This window comes from Phalaenopsis equestris, unplaced genomic scaffold, assembly GCF_001263595.1.
Source record: "Phalaenopsis equestris unplaced genomic scaffold, ASM126359v1 Scaffold000994, whole genome shotgun sequence".
In the NCBI taxonomy this organism is placed as follows: Eukaryota; Viridiplantae; Streptophyta; class Magnoliopsida; order Asparagales; family Orchidaceae; genus Phalaenopsis; species Phalaenopsis equestris.
Window position 1 is genome coordinate 199,571 of NW_018165433.1, and position 11,812 is coordinate 211,382.

At 36.6% G+C, this 11,812-nt stretch overlaps 1 protein-coding gene across 2 annotated transcripts in view; it reads right to left on the minus strand.

Annotated features, from left to right (window-relative positions):
- The window catches only part of LOC110032646 (methionine aminopeptidase 1B, chloroplastic-like), a 58,799-nt gene that overhangs the window by 3,583 nt on the left and 43,404 nt on the right, over nt 1–11,812 (minus strand). For both annotated transcript variants that reach the window (XM_020736339.1, XM_020736340.1), the window contains exon 9: nt 729–776. In XM_020736339.1, the coding sequence (XP_020591998.1) occupies nt 729–776 (48 nt within the window). The remainder of the gene's footprint in view (nt 1–728; nt 777–11,812) is intronic.

Below are 11,812 nucleotides of genomic sequence, written 5' to 3' on the forward strand. Positions count from 1 at the left end.
TTTAATGATTAGAATGAATGGCTTAAAGGTAATAATAATCTCTACTCAATGTAAGTGGTTGAATTTTGAGATGAATATAATATATGAATTATTAATTCACTTATATTTTAAGTCAAATTTTTATATTTATTTATATAACACTCTAATTTTGAAATTACATAAAAATTATTAATAACAGTAACTTATTTAATGTTAAATACATTCAATCTAATTTTATTATAAATATTATAAAAATAAATATGAATAATTAATTATTAAATATGCAAATTAATAAAAAATTGTATGATATATAACCAATAATAGAAAAAACTAATAATATTCAGAATATACTGACAACCAAACACACTTAAGTATTTAAAATAAATTGTCTTTATTTTATTCTGTATTACCTAAGTAAACAGAAACAAGAATTTTCCTACATTTATTTTTCAGACAAACAAACAACTCTAAATAATCAGAACACACAGTAATTAGAATAACTACATTCCCTTTATATTACTTTTACAGATAACCAAATAGACTCTTAATTAAAAAGAACATTACCTTTCATGGAGAAAACTATCATAATTGAAAAGTAATAAGCCAATTGCATCGTGTACGGATGTTATTTTAAAATAAACAAGCTACAAATAATAGCAAATAGGCATACCAATAAAAGTAGTAATTCTAACTGTAAATAAATTTAGGCAATAATTATTGACAACAAGGAGCAAGTATGAATTTCATACCAATTGTAAATGTTTGACCCGCAACCATAAAACCTGATTTATCATTACCTGCAAATAAAGGGGAAACTTAGCTCATATTTGAGGATTAAATGAACGAACAATTGAATATGATAAAGAAAAGTATCAGGTCATGAAACCATCCTTGAAGAATAGATCTCGTTCATCTTTTAATTCCTAAAACCACGAAGCAAGCAGCCATGCAACGCGCTTCTTGAAAGTTAAAGGTTTTTGCGTAGCAGTCACTCAATTTACAAAAATGATAGTCAAGATATACAACAAAGAACAATATTACAGAGAAAACGTATAAAATTTTGAGGATGAGACTAAACAAATCACTTTGAAGATTGAAAAACAAATAGTTCAAAGAGGCTGGCGACCTCAGTCTCATAAGGAGTTCTCTATCCCTGAAGAGATGAGAAATCTCACAAAGTGCTCAATATTCTAAAAGAGCCTAGTATTTCTAAAAAGAACTTTGTGTCGTTTTGTTAATGAATGTTGTGCCTTTAGCCCTCTCTTGAAACTGAAACCAACTTCGTGATCTTTAGTAATATGATAAGCAATTGAACATGTTAAAATTTATATCTAATTTATGGTCCTGTTTGTAATCAGAGAAAGTCAAGAGATTTATTTGTAAAAATATTGTAAGACTATATAAGCCCAAGACATTAATGAAATGAACAAAAAGATTTTTCAGAGTAATTTTTCTATTTGGTATCAAAGCTGAACCCTAACGTTTTTTTACTTCGACTTGGTCCTGGCGAAGCGGCCGCGACTAGAGCTAAATGGGACGCCAATGTCGGGATAGTGACAACCACATCAGGATCGGCATACATAGACCCGAAAATCCCAATCTTTCCCTTCCTTCCACTTCATCCTCGCGAATTAGTCGTAGCTAGAGTCCGTTGAGAAGGCAACGACGGGACTATTGCATTGAGATTGGTATAAAAAGACCCGAAACTCTCATTTTTTCTTCCTCTACTTCCCTCACGGAGCAGTCCTAGCTAGAGCCCGTTGAGAGGCAACAATGAGACTATTGCATATGAAGACCACAGAAGCTGGTGAGACAACGTGGAACCATGACACAGAAAGATAGGCTTAGTGCGGTCTTGCGAGCGGCTCCGGAGTGAGCAAAGCAACGGAGTAGAGCCTTCGTTTTTGAAGTTTCACTCGGCGATAGTGAGGCAAAGGATCGAAGCTGCTGCGGTTTTGCGTGCAGGACATAGTTTTAGCAACTTCAAGAGGGATAAGGCAAAGCAAATCACACAAAATTGCAGGAAATCACATGTAACCTGTGTGATCTAGACTTTGATCTTTGTCATTGAGAATTTCAGGAGACAGAGATAGTGCGATAGGCAAATGATTGGAACTGCTGGGGAAGATAAATCTTGAAATTTTAAAGGTCTTGATCTGGCTTATACATGGAGCTAGCATCTCAATGAAAGCAACTATCTCAGAACGTGTTCCGACGCAGGTAAAGCTAGATCTTCCTACTATGGATATGAAGCTTGATGAACCAGACACGCACGGAGTTGGTCGCGTTGGATTGAGGCAGCTCTAATAGGGAACAGACTAAAGGAATACTTGACGGAGGTCCAGCCAAAAAGTAACAGTGCTAAGCGGGATTAGTGGAGGACCACACATGCATTGCTTTATACCTGGCTACTTAATTCAATGGTTCCATCGATTGCCTAATCTGTAGATGAAATTAGAAAGAAGAGTGACATCTGGGCGAAGCTGAAAAAGATCTATGCTGGAGCTAAGAACCACATAAGTGTGTCTCAGATTCAATGTGAGATAGAAGCTGTGATATAGAGTGATAAATTGATTCAAGAGTACTCCTTAGAACTAGAGCGGCTTTAGGCAGATCTCGATCACTTCTCACCTCTGTTGAGCTGGGGTGATCCAGGTGCAAAAAAAGAGAGATCTTTGCACAGATGAAAACTATGCAGTTTCTGATCAGTTCTCCTAGCCCAGGCTATGTCCCTTCACTGGATGAGGTTGGCGCTGTGATGATACAGGAGAGTCGCATGAGACTACACTCCGAGCCGAGTGGACTTCTAGATACACGATTAGTCTTGGCTATCTCGAGCTCAGATATGATAAGTGTTCAGGGCGAGACTCACAAGTGCTACAACTACGATGAAGTAGGCCCTTTGAGCAAAGTTTGTCCTAGGTCACCTAAGGAGAGAGAGACAAGTGGACGTGGATAATTTGGAGGCTGTGGTTGTGGCCGTGGAGGTCAAAGAGATGAAAAAGGAGGCTACCGTGCAAATTTGATGATAGTAGAGGGCGAGAGAGAGACAGATGTGGTCTTTACCGATGAGGACCATAAGTTTTTGGAGATGTTGAAGAGCAAGCAAAAAGCATCAGGTGATAGGGCCGAGGATGCATCCATTCCTTCGTCATCAAAGGGTAACATTGCTACTTACTCTGACAAAAATACTCGTGATACACATGCTATTGTCGTTTCCCCCACAAGATCACCAAAATGAATGGTAGATTCTGACGCATCTTGATATGTGTATTGTTAGAGAGTTTTCCTCCTATACTCACCTAGCAGTTCTGGAGAGCATCCAAAATGCTGATTGTATAACACATCTTGTAGTTGGTAACGGTATAGTGATGTGTATCAATTCTATAACTTTGTCTAGTGTTTTTTATGCTCATTTTCCAGTGAACTTTTTATCCATTAGTATTATTATAGTTTTCCAGTGAACTTTTTATCCATTAGTATTATTATTCTCTAACTAAAATATGATGTTTCATTTGATGTTCCTAAGATAATCTTTCAAGAGAAAGAGATGGGTCAGACACTCGAGACTGAAACGCGACAAAGTGAACTTTGGTACTTTGATAGAGAGAAAATGGACTCAGCCTTGACATCCATATTAGAGAGTGTTATAGTAGGGAAATCTGGGAGGATTATGGAAGATGTGTTGCTGCCACACTAGATACTCTTTTTTTAGTTTATTTAATCTTTTGTATCCGTCTTTGTATGAAAAGACAAATAAACAGAAACTTGTATATGATATTTGTGAGTTTGGTAAGCCTACTAGAAACTCTTATACCAGTAATGGGAAAAGGAGTTCTTGCGTTTTTGATCCGATACATTCTGATCTTTGGGGACTTTATTCTACGAGTTCAATGAATGTCAATCGATTTTTTGTGATTTTTATTAATTGTTTTTCTCATATCACTTGATTATATCTGATGAAAAATAAGGGTGTTGTGTTTGCTTGTTTTAAGGATTTTCACAAGACAATTCAAACTCAATATGGTGCAGAAGTGAATCTATTGAGGTCTGATGATGAGACTATGTATATTAACGAAGAGTTTGGAGAATACTTATCAACCAAGAAATACATCATCAAATTACATGTCCATATACATCAGCACAAAACAAAGTAGTAGAGAGAAAGAATAGACACCTTCTATAGATAGCTCGAAGCATGATGATGGCGATGAATGCCCCAAAGCACTTGGGGAGAACAGTTTTAATAGTTGTTCGGTTGATTAACATAATGCCCTCGAGAGTGTTGGATTGGAAGTCTCATTGTTAGATGTTTAAAGAAAAAAACAGTGGGATTCTCCATTGAAGGTATTTGGCTATATATGTTTTATGAAGGACAACAAACCATCAATAAGGAAGATAGATCCCAAAGCGGAGAAATATAAGGGGTATATTTGTTAGAACCGAATAGAGAAGATATTATTTGTGAGTATGAATGTATCATTTAAAGAACTCGGACCGTACTACACCCTGGAGGTGACCTCACCCTTCGGTCACTCACCAGATACTGAAAGTATGAGGTGAGAGAGGGTTAGTAATGGTGAACGATTGGTGCATGTGGGAGTGATGCCTCATCCTGTGCTGTGAGATGAATCAGTTGAAAGCCGAAAAAGAGGAGATTGAACCAAGATATGGAGAGATTTAAGTTGAAGGGGAGCTGAGTGTGCATATAAGGAGGATGCAGAATGACAATGCCTGCAAGGCCACTCATGCCACCTAGTCCCTTGTCTCGGTCTATCCCAAATCTTGAGACACCTACTCTATCCACCTTAGACCATAGATGATATGATTCCTCTTCCGTCTACTTCCAACCCCATAACTTTAAGAACCTCTCACAACAATGTGTGACATCCTCTTGATCATTTTGGGTGTAAACAACTCCGTTTGTTTTATACTCTAACATATCACCTGTACATGGAGCATTCATTGCATCTTTGGACACTCTGTACCCGAGTGTTGACAGGTAGCTAAGGAAGATCCCAAGTGAAAAGCGGTCATGCATGAAGAGCTTGGGGCTCTCGATAAAAACTGAACATAGGAGATAGTGCCACTATGTCACGACCCCGCCCGAGACTTGAAATTAATCAAAAAGAGAATTGATGGTCGGACAATGAAAATCAAATGAGCAAATGTGTATAGAAGGCGAAAACAACAATCATAAAGGTGATTTCAAACCGAATGAGAGGATAAGTGCTCGTTTGATTTTCCCCAAACGACACTTCTCTACCAAACGATGCTCTTATTGTTAAGTTATTATTATTATTATCATTATTACTTATTATACACTTCCAACAGGATAAAAAGCAATTAGGCGCAATTGGATCTTCATAGTGAAACAACATTAAGAGAAGAAGGCAGAGCATTACAAAGCATGATTAGTGGTGAAAAATCAGATGTATGACATTGACTATAACAAAACTTTTACACTAGCGAAAGAGATGAGCACAGTGAGAACACTAGTTTCTCAGACAATGAATGATAGGTGGAGGTTACACCAGCTTGATATAAAAAATGAGTTTCTTTATGGTGATTTACTGGAGGTGTATATGAAGATACTACTAAGATTCAGTACAAGCCAGATAGTGGGCAAGGATATCAACAGATCAATGCTAATCATATGGTGTTCTTTTGACAATATAGAGGTCACACAACTATGCTCGTATATATTGATGACATGATTATGACTAGTGAAGATGATGCTGGGATTGCTTAGCTAAAGATAAGATTGGACAAAGAATTTGAGGTGAAGGACTTTAGACAACTCAAATACTTCCTTTGGATTGAGGTGGCTCGTGCGTCAGAGGGGATGATCTTGTCTCAGAGGAAGTACGTACTTGATCTCCTCATGGAAACATGTATGCTAGGATGCAAGTCCAGTCTCTCCAATTGATTAGAAGGTCAAGTTAACTATAGAGACAGGAAATTCAGTTGATCGCGAGACATACCAGAGATTGGTGGGTCTTTTGATCTATCTGAGTTACACTCGATTTGACATCTCATTTGCAGTGAGCAAGGTGAGCCGCAACATGCATTATCCAAGAGAGGGCCATATGGATGCGGTCTATCATATTTTGAGGTACCTGAAGAGTGCACTAGGGAAGGGGTTGATCTTCAGTGACTGATTAGGCAGGTTGTGCTGATGACAAGAGATTCACATCAGGATACGACATGTTCATAGAGGCAACTTGGTCTAATGAAAGAGCAAGAAAAAGTTGGATGTAGCGAGATCAACAACAGAGGCAGAGTATAGGGCAATGACCATAGAAGATGTCGAGATGATGTGGCAGAGAGTCTTATTGGTAGAGCTCCAGGTGGACTAAGGAGCTCAAATGAAGTTGTGGTGCGACAAGTCAGCAACCAACATTGCCAACAACTTGATGCAACATGATAGAACAAACATGTGAACATTGTTAGGTTCTTTAGCAAGGAAAAGTTGAATAATGGACTATTAGAGCTAAATCATGTAGCCACTAGAGAACAAGTGACTAAGTACTCACCAAATGACTTAACACATTAGATTTGTCTAGATTATGTGACAAGATGGGCTTAGTGGATATCTTTTATCCATCTTGAGAGGCAATGTTGAGATTTGTTTCTAATTTATGGTCCTGTTTGTAAATAAAGAAAGCCTAGCGATCTATTTGTAAAAATATTGTAAGGCTCTATATAAACCCAAGTCATTAATGAAATGAACAAAAAGATTTTTCAAAACAATTTTTCTATTGAATATAATACAATTCAATTTAAGAATGATCAAATTAACAAGTGAAGTCGTAAATACATGTCCGCCAGAGATTAGATTGCTAAAATTAAGACATATTGAGCCAGTTTGATTTATTCTATGGACAATGCTTCAAACTTAAGACCCATAAAATTCCAAAAGTGTCACATAAAATGGGAGCATTTTGGCACATACATTGTAGACAACCATGATGAACTCATACAGAACATGAACAAAACTAAAAGGAATGCAGATACTGAATGACTTTGTTTTCCCCATTATCAGTTAACTTTGTTTGCTCCATTATCAGTTTAATATTGTTGGAATTTTAGGAAGATTTTATTTTTAATATAATTTTTTTTTTAAATTTTTAGAGGTTACTATTATTGGTATGTTATAATTCATATTTCCTTTATATTTATCACGAGGAGTAATGGCTGATCTAATGGATTTCTTAATGTGGGAGTCCTCCCCGTTTATTTATCTTATAATCGTTTCCTATGAAATTGAAGAGGAATAATTACTTATTCTCTAAAAAAAAAATACATGGTATTAGAAACAAGTTGCTATTGAAATCACCACCGCAATTTCCCTCTAGCTCTTGTCAAGGAACAAACTCGCGACGACCTGTGCGTCTATCATCGACATTCTCGGGTAAGTATGAAAGAAGAATAAAACTATGATTCGACAGCATCCTTAGTCGTTGAAGGTTCTAGATCGTATGCAAGAGATCATAGAAATTTGAGTTCCTTTTTTTATGCGGGCTTTGATGCTGCCTTCAACGCCCTAGCCATCTCTTCTCTCACGTACACACACGAGATCGTACACAAGCAGCAAGGTCGCAGTGCTCCGTCGGTTGTCCAACCCTTCTGCTCGACCAAAACAATTCAATCAGTTGGTCTTCACTTCTGCTCAAACGGTTCAAATGGATTATGTTGAAGAAGCTTAGAGCAGAAGACATCCAGATCAGAGAATACAAAAGAGACGCATTTGAGTTTGAAGCCGACTTCAACTCGTTGACTGAAAGGGCTCTTCATGAAACCCAATAACTTCACTTCCTCAGGCATCTCTAATTTTTTTCTCATCTCACATAAATGTTTCTTGCTCTCTGGTTCACTAACACATAGGACAATACGGTTCCCGTGATCGACTAAGCTTGCCGAACTCATGGGAACAAACCATGGAATAATCTCAACTTTGTGGTTTATCTAATGAGCCTCCTCCTCCCACTAGTTCTTGTTCACTAAACGAATCGAACTAAGAGCCGTGATATCATTGCATTAAAGGTGGCACAATCCTATAACTCATTTATCCAAAGAATTTTCGCTTATCTCCTATGATGTCATACAACTCACCAAGATTAGCAGTCAAGGAAATTATATTATTTCAACTGGCTCCGGTAATTATGAAACCACTTCGCCCTATCTATGGTGGTGCAAGTATTGCAAAAAATCATGGCAGATGAAGGAAGTATGTTGGAAGCTTCGTAGTAAAACAACAAATTAGAAATCAAAATCCAAACGAGAAGGTCGAGCCTATCAAGCCACCGTCAAGGAAACTAAAGTTTTCTGCAAACTTGGATGCAATCTCTTTCATCAAGGTACAATTAGAGCATATGAGAAAATTATTTTAATATCCAAAATTGTCCCCAACGAATCTTATCCGTTAGTACAAAATGGTAACTCTCAAGCTACTTCATTGCTAGGTGTTATTCTTAGTCTATTCATTCTTGGATAATTGATTCTGATGCAACTGATCATATGACTAGTTGCTCTAAATTGTTTCATCCTATAGACATTGTGCAAGTCATAAAACGATCAAAATCACTGATGGTTTCCTCTCGATAATTGTAGGGCTAGGAACTGTTAGACTCACTTCGTTGTTAACTCTTCACGATGTACTTCATATTCCTAATTTGTCTTATAACTTATTGTTCATTAGTAAATTAGTTGACCATTGGTGTAAAGCTAATTTCTACCTATCTTGTTGTAAGTTTCAGGAACTGATCACTCAGAAGATAATTGACATCCCTAAAGAAAAAAATGGACTATTATTTTGAAAATGGACATGAGCCAAATAGATATTGTGAAAATACATGTTTAGAATATGTTCTTTTTCCAAAGAAACTAATATTATGCTATGGAATTATAAGTTACTTCATCCTAGTTTTCATTATTTAAAATATATGCTTCCTAGTTTATTTTAGAATAAAAATCTGATTTCTTTCAATGTGAAGTCAATTTGCTAAATATCATCATGGGTCTTTTCCTCCCCAAACTTATAAAACAACTACACAATTTATTTTGATTCATCACGATATTCAGGGGCCCTGTACAATTTTTACATATTTTGGGAAAAAAAATATTTGTGGCATTTATTGATGATCACACAATATTAAGTTGAGAGAAGAAAATGAAAATAAAACAAAGTGATATCGGATGAGAATTGCCCAAACCATAAAATTCAACTTTTACTAATAGAAAAAGAGGGTTACAATACACATAAAATGGAAATAACATCACCAAAACACAAAAGACAAAAATGGAGTGTGTATCCCAAGGGAGGTGACAGTTGGTTGGAAGGTGGGGTAGCAAGCCGGGAAGGTGAGACAACAACACGACTGACTGCTAGGAAATGTGGAGGGAAAAGGGCGGGACAACGAGGTAATAGGGTTGGTAAGGTGAGGCAGGGTGGTTGGATGTGGCAGGGAGGCTGGTAGCTAGGAAGTATGGAGGGGAAAGAGCTTGACAGCAAGTTGCTGCAGCAAAAACGGGGTCGACGGCGTAGGGGGGAAGCGGTTGGGGATGGTCGACGGTCAAGGGAAGTGGAAAAGACGAAGTAGGGAAGATAAAATGGGAGATACAATCACCGCCTCAGAGAATGATACAGCCGAAGCACGACTACCTCCTCAGATACAGCTCTAGAATAAGAAAAATGATTCCACACAGGAAATCTGAAATCGGCTCACAACAAAAATTCCATAGACTCTTAGCAAACCAGCATACATATAGCCCTCGCTAGGCGGGAAACAAGAAAGGAAAGAAGACAAGAAAGAAAAGAGAAAGAAAAAAGAAAGAAAATGAAGCTCCTACAAAAGGAAGGGGTGGGAATACACAAAATAGCCATTAAAATGCTTCCATGTGAAGAAAAGAAGAAAAGGAAGTGAAAGAGAAGCACAAGAGGCCGCTTGCCCCGTCAAAAGCATCGCCCGGCCGTGGGATCACACCCTGGGTCGGCCTCCAATTGGACTGCTTGGACAGGTACACCGCTCCTGCTCATCCGGAAGTCCTTCCCACCTGCTTCCCTTCCGCAACAGCGCCATAAAGGGTGAAGAATGGAGAAATTAATCTCTTGATATTTCTTTTTAATAGTTGGCAAAGTTACAATGAAAATCATAAGAAAGAAAACATTACTCTAACCAAATACAAAGAAAGAAAGAAATAACATAAATATTCTTTATTTTTTAAAACCTAATAAAGTAAACTATTTATAGACCAAATTTCATATTCCAAACGTAAGTCCCTTGGATTGCTAGTGTGGATTCTTTGATTGCCTCTATCTGTTACACTCCCCATTAAGCTTGAGAACAGTGATTTTCCATTCCTAGCTTGCTAGTAATTTATTGAAATCTTAAAGTAGATAGTCCTTTGTTCATTACAACTAAAAGGTGTTATTTGTTATTTTAAGGAATGTAGCATGACGTCTGCAAACTGATTATTTTAAAAAATGTAAGGGGTGAAAATTAAATCAGTCCAAAATTTTCCTTTAAGAAGCATCTGTCAATCATAATTTGAACTGTGGTTAGTCCCATTTATGAGAAATCTGTGAGGAATTGATTTGAGGATGTAATTCAAAACTTTTAGCATGAGTATCATTTCTTTTTCCAGGATTTTAATCCTGTGATTGTAACTTAGAAATACGAATTCTAAGAGTGGAGTATACATGTGCTACCAAATTCTATTGGAATTCATCTTCTTCTACAGATGCAAGACCAGTTAATTTATTACTTTGTGGTAATTTAGTTCCTTATGAACCTTTTTTTTACATAATTAGTTATAAGCTAGTGTAGTGCCCGTAATTTTGGTCAAAAAGTGACACTGAAAAACTGATTTTGGGAAACAAATTTGATGTGCTTCCAAATTTTTGGATATTTAAGATCATCTCATTATCAATTATGCATAAATTCTACCATCACTTATTTTGTTTTAAAGAAAGTATGCTATCGATGAAACTATTGACTTGTGATCTGTCCAAGATACTAAAAAGCCCCACATCACTTTTTTTCAATTGGCTACAGAGCTTGGAATCTCCAGCCACATCTATAGTTGTACAAGGTGATCTGGAAAGCAGTAGAATTATCCTCATTCAAGCCAATCATGTCGTTAAAAGAATGTTCCAGTACATTTTTTTTAACATTTTCTGTATAATTTGCAAATGAGTTTGTCAGGAGGTTATATCAATCATCTACTATTTCAGAAAAAAAAGGTTCACAGTTCCGAATTGCTTTATTTCATTACTTTTCTTGAAATCACAGGTGTAATTATGAAAATGTATGATATTGGAGCAGTGAATGTAAAAATGGTGCGGAGAGAGTGAAAGAGAGATAGGGATTGGTGAATAATTTTTGCCCTCAAAATCTCTATCCAGAAGTATGCAGTTCATAGCAGATCTTTAAAAATCAAGCAAGGAAATTTCTATAAATAATTAAAGTTCTGCTCATGGGTTTGATTTATCTCGCATTTCACTCTGCAGTTATGCAACAAGACATGATAAGTTTGTGGTAATCATGCAAAAATGATAGGATATATATGTATGTATGTTCTGCACTTTATATATATATATAAATAAACACACACACACAGAATATATAATATTAGTTCACTTATAGTTTGTTAACATGAAGCTTGATTTTTTCTTGCATAAAATTTAGCTTCAGCGAAACAGACAGAACTATCTGTCTAAAAGAAGGTGGTGGAATAATAATGTGCAAGAAAAGATAAAATATAAGAAGTTATGTTATAAAAATTGGTTTAAATGCAAAAGCTTAGAGAACTGGAGAAAATATCAAACGGC